The 19545-nt window shown below is 42.4% G+C and overlaps 1 protein-coding gene across 1 annotated transcript in view; it reads right to left on the bottom strand.

Moving 5' to 3' along the window:
* The window catches only part of ARPC2 (actin related protein 2/3 complex subunit 2), an 80756-nt gene that overhangs the window by 48120 nt on the left and 13091 nt on the right, over positions 1-19545 (bottom strand). Inside the window, exons 2-3 of the mRNA XM_069227084.1 lie at positions 5193-5227; positions 2294-2406 (exon numbers count right to left, since the gene is read on the bottom strand). Coding sequence (XP_069083185.1) covers positions 2294-2406; positions 5193-5227 — 148 coding nt within the window. The remainder of the gene's footprint in view (positions 1-2293; positions 2407-5192; positions 5228-19545) is intronic.

Here is a 19545-nt window from a genome sequence, read left to right as displayed (position 1 = left end):
ACTCTGGTGTATAAGAGCGGGTAACCATTACTAAAAGACTTGCCTATTATGGTCATCTGAGATTACACATAACCAAATACCTGTTACAGCATGTAACTTAGTGTGATACCAATCCACTGTTAGAGGCCTATTGGCTTTAACACGTTGTTCACAATAAACAAAGCAGGTCTACTGTCTTTGTCATAATGTTTTCCTAATAAACAGATCAGATCAATGGAATTTGACATGATTTTTCCCTGTGCCTAATCAGGCCTATAATTATTACAATGGCTCTTTCACTACAATCAACTAAGGCCTGCTGTATGTACTGAGTGCAAGTTTTCCCACAGGGCAACCAATAGGCATTCAGTCAAAGAAATTACAAATGTAAAGTTGGAAAATCAAATTGCTCTCTTCTAAAATAGACTAATAAGGATTATTGTATCTTAGTGCATTTCTTGTATTACAATGGTTTATTTGGGTGGGTCGCCAGCACCAAAACTGCTGCCTACTATGGTAATCTGTGAGATTTATAGCAACAAAATACCTGCATGCTAGATTTAGCGCAGGGTTAGAACAATCCACCCTTAAAAGGCTGTTCCTTTATCACATGCTTTTCACAATAAGTAGGCCAGGCCTACTGGTGTTTCATAATAAGATCAAACCTATGAAATATGGCAAGACTTTTTGCAATTAATCTATAAGGCCTAAAACGTTTACCATTGACTTTAACCTTAACCAACACATATTGGCAACCATCACACAAACAGATTTAAAAAAAAAAAAATATGTAGAAATGCAGTTTTAAAAACAGTATATGACCCCTCTCAATAGGTTTCAACAAGAAATATCACACTGAAACCCCCCAGTGTTTGTCAGAGTGGAGGGCACATCAATACTGAAACCCTTGCCTACCACAGTAATCGGTAAGATTCCATGCAGCAAAATACCTTTTTGGTGGCTTTATGATAGAGAAATAACAATCTATCCTTAAATGATTAATGCTGTTAACTTCTGCTTTGCATAAAATTTTAATAATAAATAGATCCGATCTATAGCCATGATCATTGGCTTGCCACAATAACCAACTTAATCATATTGAATAAAAGATTTGCCACAAGTCAAAAAGTGCGCTACAAGTACTCTTCAGTGGAAGCACAACTAAATAATCTGAGTGAAACCAACATGTCCCTGGAGCCCAAGGCCCCCAGTAACAGCTGGCACCCATCAGCGTGCCACTTCATCCACGAGGGCAGCTCATCGCCACACTTTGACTGGCATTCAAATGTGATTTAAGCCGCCTGTTTAACAATAATCGCCCATTGCTTCCTCTGCTGCTCAAGAACTGTTGGGGACACAAAAATACCGTGGGTTTCCAAAGAATCCATGTTAACTTCCCCTTCTCGACATATCTTACTTCCATACTCTTTCATAGTTTAAAACTCCTAACCCACTGGGCCTTCCCAATACTCACTGCTTGACTACCTATGCTGTAAGATTAGCTTCTCTCCAAGTCTTCCTCTTTTCTCAGACTAATCATGAACTTTCAACTAAAATGTGAGCATGTTTCCCTGTATGAGGAGTCTGAGTTAGGTGTGCCACCTTCTGCCCTTTACCCCTGTGTTGGTTAAAAAAATATTCATTTAACATAACATTCTTTAAATGCCTAGAATATATAGTGATGTATTGAACATTAAAAAGCAGTACTAACAGCGGCCAGCCTACAGTTTTTCATAGTACATCGAATTCAGACATATACACCAGTCATTCATTGCCAGGGAATTTTCCAAGCTGAATACAGCTTTCATAGATTTGCGAAAATATTATGTACCTATCGCCTGAAAGTCAATCTTCCCATGAAACTCCAGGTGAGTGTTCCCACTGAGGCAGCCAAAAAACATGCCAGATTTATCAGCATGTTAATATACAATATTTTACCAGTTTTCCAACAACTTCCCCATGATACAAGCCAACCAAATATATACACCACTACTACCTAACCTAGATATAGTCCTTGAGGTACCCTCAATAATCTCCTCCCGGCTCACTAGCAGATTCACACTCTATCTGGAATGGGCAAATCTAGTCAAGATTCCTGTCCAATATAACTGCACTACTTACCCAGAGGAAGGACCCAGCATTGCAGTCAATATGACCAGAACAGCAGCATTGCAACTCCAGGACCATGAAACGTTCCTTAACCTCATCCTTGCCATAGCCTCAAAATCACACTTCATGCCAATATAAGGACTTGCATCCCAGACCCAATTTACTGGTGCAACATCTTCACTAGAGTAGACATCTTAGCACTCACCTCGTCAGCACCGTGCTCCTGTAGTTCCTTATAGAACTTCAAAGATATGCTGATCATGACTTTCGTTTTGTCTCCACTGGGATTGGAAATGTGATAAAGGACTCCATCGAAGTCTGCAAGGGAAGAAGAGGTGTTAAGGACAAACTCTCTGAGCAATACTCGCAACTTCCTGCCATTTGGAAATCTGATGCAAGCAACACACTAAACTAGAGCATCCCAAACGTCTGTTGGAGGTCATTACTCCGAACAGCTCGACTTCCAGGCAGAGAAGACGCATGTTTTTCTGTGCCCACTTTCCCACCAGAAAAATTAGCCGCGGACTTGGTTATGGTTCTTAGTGGACGGTGACCATCCTGAATGCCCTTCTCGTGAGTCAGTTCGGAAGGATCGGCAAAGTCAATTGGAGGTTAGTGCATGGTTTGGTGTGTTTTTTCGCTTTCCCCATGTATATGGTGGAGGCTGGAAACACAGCCACTCACTGACACAAGAACCAGGGTAGACTCAGAAGAGCATCACTTCTGGATGGGCTGCTCTCCAGTCAGCAGGATGCAGAGTCTGTGCAATGTGATGACTGCACAGAAAGGAGGCACCGGTGCAACTATGTGGACGCCATTGCATATCAGCATTTTCTATGCACAGTAAGATTGAGAACAGACAATGACTACAAAAAAATCACTGATCCTATTGAACATTTTTGTAAATATTATTTATCTTCTCGTTAAGTTTGGGACACAAAGCCACGAGTTCATTAATCTTTCATTTCCGATAACAGATGCAGAGGATCTAGGCACACCTGGGAATCTTTAAGGTCCATCCTTGTACAGATTTAAGTGGCTGGCATCCAATATTTGATACAACTCTTGCTGTGAATCGACTGTGTGACATTTTGAAATGATGGACTTGACAATATTTCTGATATTTTCAAGTTATGGAGGCAGAGAGTCGGAGACTATTTCTGTGCCACAAAACAATTCCAGTTTTTGCTGTGCCAACATAACTTTATAAGGGATGTGTATCTACGCCAGCTTAAGCAGCAGAGACGACCTTCCCTGTTAGCCCCTACACCCCATCCTAAGAGTTTTAGCCCAGAAAAGAAACACTAGTAGTGGCTGCTGGAATGATAATCAGCACCTGCCTCATATTAAGACAGTGCCTTTCAGGGGCCCTTAATGAACACCCTAAGTTCTTCCAAGTTGTTATGTGGGAGGTAGTTTGCAGCGTGGGGCGCACAGGAATACATATTCACTACTAATGCACACAGACAGCATAATCTCCAGCTTAGTGAAACCACACAGCTTACAGGGCATAGCTTGCTGCACATGGAGGGAAGCTGTTTCCAGCTCTCCATCAACCTCCTTGCTCCGAACTCCTCCCTGGAGTTCATAGCTTCAAAGGAGAGCCCCATAAAGTACTGGATATTGAGCACACTGCATAACCGCTCCACCTTTGCCAGACACAAGACCTCTTGACATTCAGGAAACGCCTCAAGACATGGCTCTACGACCAGTAGCTCCCCCCGCGCCTTGAGACCCTAACGGGTGATTAGTGCGCTCTATGAATCCTTGATTGATTGATTGAACTCAGCATCGTACTCATATCGCTGACAATGCAAACTTAGGGCAGATGAGGCCTTGCCTTGGTGGTGATTTCCATGGGAGCTTGGTATGTCCCGGGAACGGTTCTCTGCCCAACGCAACTTAGCACTACCCACATGCCTTCTAGGATTCACAAATGTCACAAAACCCTCTAGCTCCTGTTCACCCATACGAGGTTGGCGGCACATGGTACAAATGTGTTACGTAGCGATGGACACAAGGAAAGAGGTGGAGAGTGTAGGGCTCAGGAAGAGACATGGCAGCATCTTGGGGCATCTGGACAGTGCGTGGGAGACATCGACAGACACTGAAGCACAGGGGGACATCTGAACTTAAATGAATAGTGAAGAGGCATGAGGCACATATAGAGGCGTGTCCAAGCACAAGACTGTTCACGTGTTCAAAGCTCTCTGTATGTTTTTAACACCTCACACTCTCTGTACGCCAAACATTTCCACATAGTGCGAGAAAGCTAGTACGCACAGACTAGAGCAGTGGTTCCCAACCTTTTGATTTCTGTGAACCCCCACTTTAACATTAATGGAACCCAGGGACCCCCACTGAATCATCATGGGAATCCGGGGACCCCTGCCTGAGTCACTACTGGAAGCTGGGGACCTAATTTGTCAATATTTGTTAATATTTTTTAATTTTCTAGGCTCTTGCGGACCCCCTGAGAAGGCTTCGCGGACCCCCAGGGGTCCCTGGACCACAGGTTGGGAACCACTGGACTAGAGTGTTTGAGATGCTTGCATGGGAAAGCTTTACTCTAGCACACTAACACCTTAGGGTGCTGAAGCAAAGCTGATGAAACAGTTAATGAAGCCCAAAGTGTGCACTGCATGAAACGCGTACTGCTAGCTGGACACTTAAAGTCCAGCGACACTTGTAAGTGGTATTAGTTATGTGCAGTAAATGGAGAGAAAAAAAAACAGAAAAAAAAACAGTCATATTGATCTAATATTCCAAAGCAGGCTCATTATAAATCAATATGGAAATGAGTCATCCGTCTGCTTGCAGTGAAAGTAATTGGTCTGGGGAATTGCCGATACAAAAAATGTGCACCAACTTGTGGGGCAGGGTTGACCACACAGCTAAGCAAAACAAGATGACCTTACAATTTCCATTACAAGACTCTCTATAGGCATATTTTCAGGTAGCGAGCCTTCATCCTTTAATTCAACAAGATGAGATGAACATCGGCACTAGAGCTCGACATGCGCGTGTAAACATTTGTGTTGCATTTTACTTTTCAAAGCATTAGTGTTAAAAGAAAGAAAGCAATGATTTTGAAAGGAATGTACCTGCAAATGTCACTTCAACAGCTTCTGGCTTGTTCCTAAAAGAGAGAGAGAAGAACATGTGTAAGAACTACCACACAGCACCGGGGTGTCCTAACTCTGGAAATCAATATAACTTTCTACCTTAAGGGATTAGAGTTTGCTGGGACAGCGTCCAGGTAACAAGCCAAGCAGGACGCACTAGAACCTGCTCGTGGTGCAGACCTGCAGGTACACGTCAAGATCACAAAGACATTCATGCTAGACTCGGATACATACGCACCTCTGCACTACAGGACCATGCAGACAGGAAGTCTACCCCCATGGGAAAGAACTAAGCCTCCAAATGCCAAGGCCTTGCAGACAGAGACAAGACTCACAGAAGAGGTAATTGCACCAATACATGTCAAGACGATGCTGTGAATCTAGAGAATAGACGAAGACTGAGAGCAGAAACCATGCCTGTACGCATTAACACCATGTGCTTGTCAGATAAGAATCATACAGACTTACACTCACAATTGTTTTACACATACCAAGCAATAGTTACAATTTTATTTGGAGTCATGATCATGTAAAGGTAAAACATTACATTCTACCTGTGAATCAGATGTGTGACTCAATAACTTTTTTCAGGCTAGGGAGGGTTTAGACCAAGGTTAGGTGTGTGTGTGTGTGTGTGTGTGTGTGTGTGAGGGGGCTCATTAAAGAGATAGGACGCTGATCTCAATGCGCAACAGAGCCTCTTCGCATTACGTGGCTCCAATGCCTTGAACATGCCCACAAGTAATAATCTTATAATAAAACTTTACTAAGTGGCCAGAGGGAACTTTTTCTCAGGGTGGGTTCCTGTGGTCATCATTTACTATGTTCTACAACTATGGTTAAGAGACAATTCTAATATCCTGGGGGTGCAGCTTAACTCCCAGAGATGAGGACTGCACTTTCAACCACAGCTCATATTCATGGGATCCCAAACTCTAAACCTGACTCAGCAGGTTGCGCAAACTGTGGCAATCAAAGGATCTTTATCATTATCACAGATTCACTGCTTTCCAAAACGGTGCTATCCCAGTCTTCCCACAACTCTCGAGCATTCCCTAAAACAGGCCTCACTTCGGACATTTATGCATGGCACTGACTATCAACTGCACACCATACTTCCTAGGAGACTATGCAAGTCCTTATTTGGCGATTTTGTACATTAACAAAGGAATTCATTTTAAATGTGTTGTAAAATACAGCCAAGAAGTAACTGTAAGATTTTAATTGTACTATATCTTGAACCTTAAATAAAATCTTACAACCTTCTCAAAAATAGAACACTGAATAGACATTCAATTTGAATCACTTACAATTCCAATATTCACGCTCCCCTTATATGAGCCCTCACTGATTGACCCCGTTACCTCTGAACAGTCAAGTGTACAAAGGATATGTCGACTCTCCATTTTCAATGTATTAGTATCAAAGGCCCAGGGACCCTTGCAGTAATGAACAACTCCCACAAATACTAGCCGATAACCACAGTCTCGTTCTAGGAAGTAAAAACAGAAGCCCACGTTCAGCACAGCACGCTGGAATAGGAAGAGGTATGTTGTGCAGGCAGGAGAAATGACCACCTCAATCTCCCGCCAGGTTGATGACGAGGTATGACCAAACTTGTAAAAATACTATTAATCGGTTCAATAACCCCTTATAAAATGCAGCTCAATATTCAGAGGCCCGTTACATGGAGTCACTTTCAAAGTACCATTTCAACTACTTAGAATACAACTCTGGAAAAAATCAACAACTTTCATTCAAAGGAAAGGCTAAAAGGAACTCCACAATTAATAATCGAGGTACCAATAGTACTCTCACATACATCTTAACAACAAATATTAAGACAACTAGAAAACTACTACTGCTGCTCGTTTCACTTCACCAGTCCAGGTTATTACTACCGCCCCAACTACTTCTGCTACTCTTACTATTATTAATTCTGACACTGCAAGGACTATGACTGCAATAATGAGTTTTCAACCTGCTTTAAGAAATCCTATATGTACTATACAGACTGATATGGTGAATACAACTAACGGCACCATGACACTTTCCGCACTACTACAAAGTAAGGGAACAACCATCTTTTGATTTGGGCGAAGTCAGCAAGATAAGCAGTGGCACTTATTGTGCCTTCTTCTTGCTCACCTCATTTTTTCATAAACCCTATGAAAAGGTCTTTCTTGAACAAGCTGTGTTGTGTCCCTCTGAAACTGGTTTGATGTAAGGTGTACTCAATAAGAGCACTGCAAATTCCTTCAAGGGACTCTGTATCAAACAAGCATTGGCAAAGGCAATATATTTTGCCTATCTAACATCTTTTAGCTTTGTTATTATTTTTATATTAATTTTTTATTGCATTCCATGCTGCTAGCTAACCTGATTATTAGGCATTGCAAAAGAAAAGGAAGCAATTTCTATTCAGTGCTTGCAGGGGTCCTGGAATCAACGGTGAAAACGAACAACCTTCTGTGCCCCTAAATTAGCTTGTATTAGAACAGGATTAAAGTACACTTAGGTGCCCTATTGCCGTAGTTTAGCCCCGTTTAGGCTTACTTGATGTTTCTACTGGCCTTTGATCATCCTTGCATGTTTCTGGTCATCCCAGGACACAGCAGTCACAGAGCTGAGAATGTGAAATTATATGAAACTGTTGGGGACTAACTGCAGATATTTCTGCCCACGTTTCGGTTTCCTGCTTTGCACGTACTGTAGTTTTAAGCAATAAAATGATATGGTTGCTAAAAGTTTATAATATGTTCCTTCCTAGTTAAAATTGAAATGCAGGAAACATACACTAGTTTAGCTGGTTTCCCCACCTAAAGCCATCATTTCAGCACTGTCCGTCTTTTTAAAGCTCGCATTTGTATATAAATGAAAGCCATACTGTAGCTTGAGGCAAGCTGTGGTTCGCACTCCACGCATGTTGGGGGGCTATTGTTTTACATCCAATTTCTATAGAGTGATTAACTAAAAAGGAGGAGAAAGTAGAAAAAGTTCATCTTTGTGGCACCTTTCTTGCTTGCATCTTTTTTTCACCAATTATGATAGAACTCGTTTTTGAAACCTGGTGTAATAAGGATTTTTTACAGGGAAAAACGTTGACTGCGAAGAGTTGCTTACAGCAATATTTAAATTGGATTTCAGTCGGTGGTGCTCAAAGCGTCCGAGGCTTGGGCTGTTCCTGGAGTTTCTCTGGGCGATGTGGCTCTCGGCTGAACTGATTTTACCTGTGGGGATTCAGCATCTCTCTTGCTGCACCCGCAGGGCTCAGGTTCCTGTCCGACGGGAGGCTGTGGGGGTCGAGGCACTGGATGGGCTGCATTTGATCCCAGAGAATAAAACTGCGGCACAGCATCCAAGATAAGAATCTGTGGGAGGAGTGCCACAAAAAGCACCTTAGAAAGCATATGGTCAGTAGAAGGACACTGGCCAGTAGCCAACGGCACTGACCGGAAGGAGTACTTGGTCCCGGCTCCACATGATGGCATGGGCGGCAAAGCAGCAGACAGCAGGAAGTGAAATCAGACTACGTGCTGGCCGATCAGAAGCACATCAATTTGATCGACGTTGGATTAAGACAATGGTACGTTCAGATAAGTAAGGGGCGAGTTCTAAGCTACTTTAAGATTCTTTTTTTTATTCACAAAATATTTTGCAAGCCCAGTGCACAAGTGCATGTGAGCAGGAGAAACCCAAAACCATCAGTCTAAAGCAAAGTGACTGCAAAGTGCTCGTAGGGGCAGGATGAAAAACATTTTGTCTAAAAGCCAGGAACCACAAATAAACAGAACGGTTTATAACAGAATGGATCCGAAAACAGGATGCTTAATTTATTCACCAAGCTGGAGAAGAATGTACAGTGCACCATACAAAGAGAGAGAGGGCTTCAAGCAGCAGCAATCCCTGTCACTGGTGCACCATAGAAATGTCACGTCCAGAATCATATACTGTGCCTCTTTGCAATATGACTGGGCTGCTCAACATTTAGGAGTCCTGTGTTCTATATGCACTGAACCTTTATGGTGCTGAGCCTATTCAGCATGTAGAGCTTTTTGAAAGAACCTTCAGTCCCCATCTCTCCCTTTTGATTTTTACTGCACCCACTTATGTTAATAACGTTATGCTAATTATATGAATACACAAAGAACTGCAAACTTGGCTGATGAGTCATTTTAGAAACACATTTTGAGAAACTGCTTGATCCGTGCCACGTTTCTTCATTACAGCTTATTAATGGAACTCAGTCTGAGACAGCAGAGATGGATGACGTAGTCCAGGAGAAGAGAAAAAGGATGGACCACAAGAGAGGAAAGTAGGAATTGAGAATATTAATGCAGGAAGGAGCCTGCAACCTAGCAACTGGTTTAACAGTTATTTAAACTGGACCAAGACGCTACTGTCACACGTACCTGTTCTCAAAGAGAGATGATTTTAGTACCAGACTTCGCGATGATCCAGGATTACCTATTGAAATAGCTAATGACTGAAGTTCTCATCGGCGAGATGATGAAATTCAGGATTCAGACCCATAGCCTTCAGGGTATGGGTCTGAATCCTGGAAACGATACCTCGGCCTTTCACCTTTTTTATGGTCAATAGACCAGGTAGCAATACGTTGGGTAATAAAAACAATTATTCACTAAGTGAATACAATTGCAAACAATGTGCTAAATGAGTACTTCCTATAGTGTATACAAATATACGCAGAATGCAATATGCTGTTTATACATTTTGTTGAGTGCGAGGTGGGGTCACCACTCAGGGAAGGAGTGGCCTTTAATGGATTATGATGTCCACAAAGAATCTGTAAAAACTTGGCTTAATCCACACCTGCTCTATTTGTGGATATTTTGTTCCGTGCTCAGGTACCAAACTGGAGAATGGTGCACTTTAGAAAATGACATTACCATGTGTTTAGATATGTTACCTCGAGTCTTAGGTAAGAAATTGCTCTCAACTAACATACATCTCAAATACGCTTTTTACAGAAGCTTATGAACTTACTCCATTTCACTGCCAGCATAAAATGCAGTTACATAGCTGCATTTGGAACCTAAAACTGTGCATCATTGCAATAAACTCCCAAAACTTTTTTCTTCTCAGTATACCAAAGTTAAGAAAAACAGAGCAGCTTAAATTCAGGTTGGAATGTTAGAAAATGGCTTATTAGTACTAACCCAAACTGAAAAAGACCTGTTGAGGAAATGCCAATAGCAGGGTGGGCACGTTACCAGAACTCCAATCACAGGAGCTGCTTCATGTTGCTTACCACATGCGTGGACAGGGACCGTACTGCAGTTCCTAAGAGATGCTTCCTGTTGCTTACCACATGTGTGGGCATGGACTGAGGATGTCTGGGGAACAATTAGATCTTCACTCTTTTTCTAACAGTACAACGACACTTCAAACTCTGAGGAGCAAAAGGAGTTCTACGAAGCAGGAGCCAGACAGAAAAGGGTAGGAATCCCTTTCCTGCCCCCAAGAAAGAGAAGACAATTAAATACATACATAGGATCTCAGAGTACACGATGGGATATAGTCAAGTTTTCTGAAGAAAGAGGTTGTTTTCCGGTTAACAGTTCTGCTGTGCCGTGCCACACTGTGCACGTGAAATATGTAACTCTCCATCAGGAACGTGTAAAGGACGCAAAGGCCAAGGATAACAATGTTTTTTCCACAGAAGATTTGCAAAAATGTGAACAAACTACAGCTATCCGAAGCTAATGTCGGCATGCACCATACCAAAAGAACTGCCGTGGGCAAGAAGTAATGAAATTGAGAGAAGTGGGTGGTGGTCACAACAAAAAAGGAATGCCTTACTTCAGAAGTCAATGTTTACTTAAACATTTGGGGTTGCTAAAAACATAGACGCTGACCAAAGCCACGACTTAAGGTGAGAGGGACAGGATAGCCCAATTCTAAGCACATGTTTTTCAACAGCGGAGATGAACATGGGGCATATACCAATGGAAAAAGGCCAAATGTGCCGTTCTGCAACTTATCAGTGCAATGTACCCCCAAAACAGTTTTCTTTTCAATTTGTACATCTGCCCAATTTCATCCATCCAGTCGCTAATGGCCGAGATGCATCTAGGAAATATATAGGCAGTTGATCCTAACCCCACCCAAGTCTATGAAGAAACTGGGTGTCATCAAACGTGAACTGTAAATAATATGATGTATTGGACAGAGGCAGATTAAAACAATGAACAGGAAAGGCAAAAGGGATGAGTTCCGTGGACCGTAATAAGCCACAAAACTAAATAGGAAAAAGAAAAAGGGCAATGAGATTTCTTGAAAGGGTGCACAGGACTATCAGTTCACCATTAATACAAGGTTTGCTGCTTTACAGACTTTGAAAGCATAGTAGAACAATCTGGGGCGTTGCTGTATTCATGGGAAAACAGTAGTCCACCAAGCCATGCCAGGGGCACGTGCGCTGAGATCCAAAGAAGGATTCTACTGGGTAAGTTTACATATCTGTGTTCGGAGACCAGCACCACACGGGGTCAGACCCCTTAGGCTGATAAACTTCACATATCGAATAGTATGCTGAATCTGCACGGCACAGAGCCCAAGGACGGCATTCCGGGATACGGATAGTTGAGGGGGGAACTCTGTGCGACAGGGAATGGTCAGCGAGAGAGGAAAAGCAAGGCAACAGGTTGTTGACAAGTGGATTGAAAAGGGAGAGGAGTGCAGGTATGATGGCAGAGAGGTAACAGTGGACTGGGTTGAAAGTTGGAAGTGGTAAGAGAACGGATGAGAGGATAAGAGATGATTGGTGACAAAGAGAAGGAAAGTTTAAGATGAGTTGCTGAGAGCAAGAGATATTAAGCTTCAAACAATTTTCTGATTATCAGACTGAAAATAAATGGAATCAAGATACACGTTTTGTGTTGTAATACATAATGATTTTGTTTGTGCATATATATCGTTGATTTCTAATCAAATGAAAGTGGTTGATCCTAAAAATATTTGTGTTGACCTACAATATTTGACTCAGGAATCAGTAGCACATGGGGCAATAAGGTGGTTTGAACTCTGAAAAGCCACCGTATTACATCCAAACGAGACAGCGAGAATTCAAACAAATTCCTATGAATGGCAGCAATATCTCCGAGGTACATTTAGTGCTCCTGGAAATCAATTGATTAAACAACTTTAGTCACGTGACAATATTTAGCATTCTTCTGCCCACTTACGAGCAGCTGGCACCAAGCATGCATTGTACAAGGGCACAGGGCATACAGCCGATATAAATTTATCTTCAAAGCATGTCACACTTCAGTGGTCATAGACAAATCAGGCCAACCTGTGCCTATAAAACACTTTTTGCTTAAATAATCTGTGGCCACTGTTCCGTGCAGTTCATGTTGAATTTGCTGAAACTAACATTTTTCCCACCATCAACCTTGAATTATTAACAGATGTGACAAACTTTCTGACTCTAAAGGCATCACTCGATCAGACTGGGAAAACAAGAAGTTATTTTTTTTTTAAGGTAAGGCAGGACTGCCATTTTAAATCTCGACTACAAACAGCTTTTAGCTTCTGCTGCCTAAGGACCTTTGGTTGACAGTACCAAAATCTTTCTGTGGGCTTAGCGCCAGTCCAGTACTTATCACTGATTGGATTTCTTGTCATACATTTGCCTGGTTCTTATTCAGTGGCTTCCCTTCATCTTCTTATGGCTGTCCCATCTCCAGAGCACAGTTTCTTTATAATATTTTCGATTGGAATACCTGTACTTCCACTGATCACGTCCAGAGAACTATTTTTTTCTTTTTCTTTCAATACTCAATGAGGGCATGTGTTTTATTGTTTCTCTCATGCGATCACTCCGCCCTCTAACACCGCTGTGATGTGCCCCATGTAGCTTGCTCATTCCCAAAACCCCCAGTTTGTCCACTGATCTCCTAATCTCGTCTTTTTGGTGTTTGTTGTTTTTATTCACCCCACCTCCCTGTGGTGGTCCTCAGGGAAACGTTTTAGAGGCTGGCCACTATTTGCAAACAGGCTGCTCCTTTTTTTTTATTTTAAAAGGGTTTTCAAGCTCATTTATTATTATTATTATTTGTTTTAATTTGCGACTTCAATCGGCTTGCACCATCTTGGAAGGGTGAATAATAAAAAAAAATTAAAAAAAATAAAAATTCCGACCAAGTCATGCATACGCACACGTCATCACACTAGGCAACATCTTTGTGACACCTACATGCTTTCAAGCAATTGTGCTTGTGTTCGTTGTTTTTGCCTTTATGACCCAACACTGACAAAAATATTGTCAAATTCACCCAGTCCAAAAGGCATGCCCTATTGACTTTGTAACTGTTGTCTTGCTTAGTTTAAAGGAAACATCATAACCCATTGGTCATGCAATATTTCACATTTAATACCCAGGCGCTGAGCTATTGACTTTGCCAGAGCTAATTTGCTTTACAATGGTGCAAAGTTTATTAAAAACAAAATTACAAAGGATTGTCGATGTGTTAACATGAAGGCATCGGCAGAAATCTTGGGGTGCTTCTTTCTTTTACTTTCTGGCAAAATAATGTACTGATGTTCATGTGTGTGAGCATATATGTGTATACATGGACGGATGAAGCCACTGAAAACTTTGTGGGTGGGGTTGAATACAAACCTCACCTCTTTGCAGATTATTTCAGCAATCTTGGATAATACTACTTGTATTTCATAATGCTGAGTGGGGCATCCCACACGCTCCAGACCTTCTACACTGAAATTTTCCTCACCATGAATTAAAATGATTATCTGGTATCACCACAAAAATAGGCCTCTTTATCAGTTTTTGACAGCAACATCCACTAATGTATATAACTTTTGAACAACAGATGCTAGAAAATGTTTTTCTGTTATCAGCTGTCCTGGTATCAGTCGTTTAAGAGCTGTGGATATGCGGCGGATGTGCAGTTTCAATTAGGATGCTGTTATAATCTGGTATTGTATTTTCTCAAATGGGTTGGTGCTTAATATTCTTTTAGAATGATAGTTTTAGAACGCACTCTAGATTAAGATTGTAGGGAGTTTAGATGGTTTATAGACTGTATATGGCAACATACCATCATTTCATATGTCTCCAAATTTTAATTGCACGAACATGCACGCCAAATGGTGACAAGTTCTAAGGAGGCTTCCAAAGTGCAAATCGAAGTGAAAAGGATAGCAGGAACACTTTGACAGGGCTCTGGGTTTAATCAGGATGCGGTCATACAATGCACAATCTCATGTATGCTCTGCGCGCACCAGTGACTAGTAAACTTGAATTGAAGATCATTATTTCATGAATACTGACAAACTTACAAGAATCTTGAACTTAAATGTTGTATAAATCTTTGGTGGTAATTTCTTGTCCTCTACAAAGACATGATGGCCCTTACACCTGTTTCTACATCCTGTAAAACATTATGGGGGTCATTAGAACCTCTGCGGTCTTTTCACAAGACCGCCGAGGCCGCGGGAGACAGAATACCGCCATTGCCAGCGGTATTTCTGTCTCCCTATTATGACATTTCCGCTGGGCCAGTGGACGGTAACAGTATTACCGTCCGCTGGTCCAGCGGAAATGTCACATCAACATTGCAGCCGGCTCGTAACAGAGCCGGCGGCAATGCTGATGTGCAGCGGGTGCAGTAGCACCCGTCGTGCATTTCACTGCCCGAAATTCGGACAGTGAAATGCGCGACGGGGCTATGCCTGGGGGCCCCTGCACTGCCCATGCCAAGTGCATGGGCAGTGCAGGGGCCCCCAAGGGCACCCCAAGTCCCCTTACCGCCAGCCTTTCCATGGCGGTGTGTACCGTCATGGACAGGCCGGCAGTCGGGGACTCATAATCCCCATGGCAGCGGTGCTGGCACCGCTGCCCTGGGGATTATGACCGCCAGGCGGAATCCTGGCGGGAAAGTGGAGGGGCCGGCGGTATGGCCGTGGCAATTCCGCCACGGTCATAATTGCTGGCGGAACACCGCCAGCCTGTTGGCGGTGTTACCGCCAACATACCGCCGGCCGCCAGGGTTGTAATGACCCCCTATATGTTTGAACAGGTTATCAATAATGCCTGCAACGTTATATGCACTGCACACCACGACTCATATTTCTGTTGCACTTATTTTGCCCTACATTGAAAATGTTTTTTTTTTCCCTTTACGGCGGTGCCCTGACACACCTGAGGCTAACTACATCTCCTCCACAGTAAACAATGCTAATAATAATAATAATATTGAAAACGTTGTTGATTATGAGACATTTATGGACATTTTATTCAAAAGCAACGTGATCAGGAACAGAAGGATTAAAAAGCCCCTTCAAAAACGTCCAACATCTAAAGTGGACAGCAACTAGAAATTAAATTAAACAAAAAGCTGTGCTTCTTCTGCTATTGAGAAATGCCTTTCTCTATCATCTATCGGGAACCCAGTGTTTATTGGTTGCAATAAAAAACATTTGTTGTGAAACTGAAGATTTAAGACATATGTAGGGCTAGAACTGGTACTCTTCTCAGACTATTTCATCACTCTAAAAGGGAAATTAAAGGATATAAGTTAATGAAGCTCTTTGTAGCCCCCCAAATGTACATCCACTACACTTAAGACAAACAGGTATCATAGCAAAAAACGTTACTAGATATGTTGATGGGAGACACTGTATGCTATTGTACTACTTTCCTTATGGCATCACATCATAGGTGCTTGAACCCCTTGCCCACAGAGTGTGGCATGATTCGTTATATGGCGCCCTATCCAACACTCGGGGAAGCACTCCTATTCATCTGCTGTGCTATAGCTACACTGTGTATGCCCGCCTACAACATGTATTCCTATTAATCAGCTAAAAAGATACTGTTTTACTCTTCATGTCATAAGTAACGCATCAACATGTTTCGGCACGCGCTAAAATATTGACACTTATCAGGACCATGCACTATAAGGAATATACCAACGTATCTCAGTTCAGTTCAATGATATAAACAAAAAAGGATGTGCATAACTTTGTCCATCAATTGTGGTGTTGAGAATCGAATATAGCAAACAGGTGATGAGTAATGAAAATGTCACTTACCCAGTGTACATCTGTTCGTGGCATCAGTCGCAGTAGATTCGCATGTTCTGCAATAGCTCGCCATCTGGTGTTGGGCCGGAGTGTTACAAGTTGTTTTTCTTCGAAGAAGTCTTTCGAGTCACGGGACCGAGTGACTCCTCCTTTTGTCTCCATTGCGCATGGGCGTCGACTCCATCTTCGATTGTTTTTCCCCGCAGAGGGTGAGGTAGGAGTTGAATTGTAGTAATAGTGCCCATGCAATGGAGTGACTAAGTATGCACCTATTTAAGGTTGAGATGATACATATATAAATAATTGAAGGTAACTTCTAAACTGCTACAGGCTCCCGGGGAGGCGGGTGGGCACATGCGAATCTACTGCGACTGATGCCACGAACAGATGTACACTGGGTAAGTGACATTTTCAGTTCGATGGCATCTGTCGCTGTAGATATGCATGTTCTGCATAGACTAGTAAGCAGTTATTTCCCCAAAAGCGGTGGATCAGCCTGTAGGAGTGGAAGTAGTCTGAAATAATGTTCTTAATACAGCTTGACCTACTGTGGCATGTTGTGCGGATAACACGTCTACACAGTAGTGCTTGGTGAATGTGTGAGGCGTAGACCATGTGGCTGCCTTACATATTTCTTGCATTGGGATGTTTCCTAGAAAGGCCATGGTAGCACCTTTCTTTCTGGTTGAGTGTGCCCTTGGTGTAATGGGCAGCTGTCGTTTAGCTTTAAGGTAGCAGATTTGGATGCATTTAACTATCCATCTGGCTATACCTTGTTTTGAAATTGGGTTTCCTGCATGAGGTTTTTGAAATGCAATAAAGAGTTGTTTAGTCTTTCTGATGTTTTTTGTTCTGTCAATGTAATACATCAATGCTCTTTTGACATCTAATGTATGTAGCGCCCTTTCAGCTACGGTATCTGGCTGTGGAAAGAACACTGGAAGTTCCACTGTTTGATTTAGATGGAACGGTGAAATAACCTTTGGCAAAAATTTAGGATTGGTCCTTAGGACGACTTTATTTTTGTGTAGTTGTATAAAAGGTTCCTGTATTGTAAACGCCTGAATCTCGCTTACTCTTCTTAGGGAAGTAATGGCGATGAGAAATGCCACCTTCCAGGTTAGGAACTGTATGTCGCAGGAGTGCATGGGTTCAAAAGGTGGACCCATAAGTCTAGTTAGGACAACATTTAGGTTCCATGAAGGAACAGGTAGTGTTCTTGGTGGTATAATTCTCCTAAGGCCCTCCATGAATGCTTTAATGACTGGTATCTTATATAGGGAAGTTGAATAGGTAGTCTGCAGGTATGCAGATATTGCTGCAAGGTGTATTTTAATGGAAGAGAAAGCTAGGTTAGATTTTTGTAAGTGAAGCAAGTAACCCACTACATGTTCTGGAGTTGTGTGTAATGGTTGTATTTGATTAATATGGCAGTAGCAAACAAACCTCTTCCATTTACTTGCATAACAGTGCCTGGTGGATGGCCTTCTGGCTTGTTTTATGACTTCCATACATTCTTGGGTAAGTTGTAAGTGCCCGAATTCTAGGATTTCAGGAGCCAGATTGCTAGATTCAGCGATGCTGGATCTGGGTGTCTGATCTTTTGGTTGTGCTGTGTCAACAGATCTGGCCTGTTGGGCAATTTGATGCAGGGTACCACTGATAGGTCTAGCAGCGTTGTGTACCAGGGTTGCCTTGCCCAAGTTGGTGCTATCAATATGAGTTTGAGTTTGCTTTGACTGAGTTTGTTTACCAGGTAAGGAAGGAGAGGGAGAGGAGGAAAAGCGTAAGCAAATATCCCTGACCAGTTCATCCATAGGGCATTGCCTTGGGATTGTTTGTGTGGGTATCTGGATGCGAAGTTTTGGCATTTTGCGTTCTCCCTTGTCGCAAACAAGTCTATCTGAGGTGTTCCCCAGAGTTTGAAATAAGTGTTCAGAATTTGGGGGTGAATTTCCCATTCGTGGACCTGTTGATGATCTCGAGAGAGATTGTCTGCGAGTTGATTTTGGATCCCTGGTATAAACTGTGCTATTAGGCGAATTTGGTTGTGAATTGCCCAATGCCAAATTTTTTGTGCTAGCAGGCTTAACTGCGTGGAGTGCGTCCCCCCCTGCTTGTTTAGATAATACATTGTTGTCATGTTGTCTGTTTTGACGAGAATGTATTTGTGAACTATTATTGGTTGGAAGGCTTTTAGTGCTTGAAAAACTGCTAGAAGTTCTAGGTGATTGATATGCAGTTTTGTTTGATGTACGTTCCATTGTCCTTGTATGCTGTGTTGATCGAGGTGTGCTCCCCACCCTGTCATGGAAGCATCTGTTGTTATTACGTATTGTGGCACTGGGTCTTGGAAAGGCCGCCCCTTGTTTAAATTTATGTTGTTCCACCAGAGAAGCGAGAGGTAAGTTTGGCGGTCTATTAACACCAGATCTAGAAGGTGACCCTGTGCTTGAGACCACTGTGATGCTAGGCATTGTTGTAAGGGCCTCATGTGCAGTCTTGCGTTTGGGACAATGGCTATGCATGAAGACATCATGCCTAGGAGTTGTAATACCATCTTTGCCTGTATCTTTTGTGTTGGATACATGCGTTGTATGATGGTGTTGAAATTTAGAATTCTTTGTGGACTTGGAGTGGCTACTCCCTTTGATGTGTCTATTATGGCTCCTAGGTATTGTTGTACCTTGCGCGGCAGAATGTTGGATTTTGTAAAGTTGACGGTGAACCCGAGTTTGAAGAGGGTTTGTATGATCTGATTTGTGTGATTTGAGCACTGTATGAACGAATGGGCCTTGATTAGCCAGTCGTCCAAATATGGGAACACATGTATTTGCTGCCTTCTTATGTGTGCAGCGACTACCGCTAGACATTTGGTAAAGACTCTTGGTGCGGTTGTTAATCCGAAAGGCAGTACCTTGAATTGGTAATGTATTCCTTTGAATACAAACCTTAGGTATTTCCTGTGCGATGGGTGTATTGGTATATGGAAATAAGCATCCTTGAGGTCTAAAGTTGCCATGTAGTCGTGTAGTTTTAGCAATGGCAATACTTCTTGTAGTGTGACCATGTGGAAGTGGTCTGATTTGATGAAAGTGTTCACTACTCTGAGGTCTAGGATTGGTCTCAGTGTTTTGTCCTTCTTTGGTATTAGAAAGTACAGTGAGTAAACTCCTGTGTTTATTTGTGTGTTTGGCACTAATTCGATTGCATTCTTTTGCAATAGTGCCTGCACTTCTATCTCCAGGAGATTGGAATG

This window comes from Pleurodeles waltl, chromosome 3_2 (genome assembly GCF_031143425.1).
Source record: "Pleurodeles waltl isolate 20211129_DDA chromosome 3_2, aPleWal1.hap1.20221129, whole genome shotgun sequence".
NCBI classification, from domain to species: domain Eukaryota; kingdom Metazoa; phylum Chordata; class Amphibia; order Caudata; family Salamandridae; genus Pleurodeles; species Pleurodeles waltl.
Note: the sequence above shows the minus strand (reverse complement) of the source record. Positions and strands in the feature narration are given on the sequence as shown.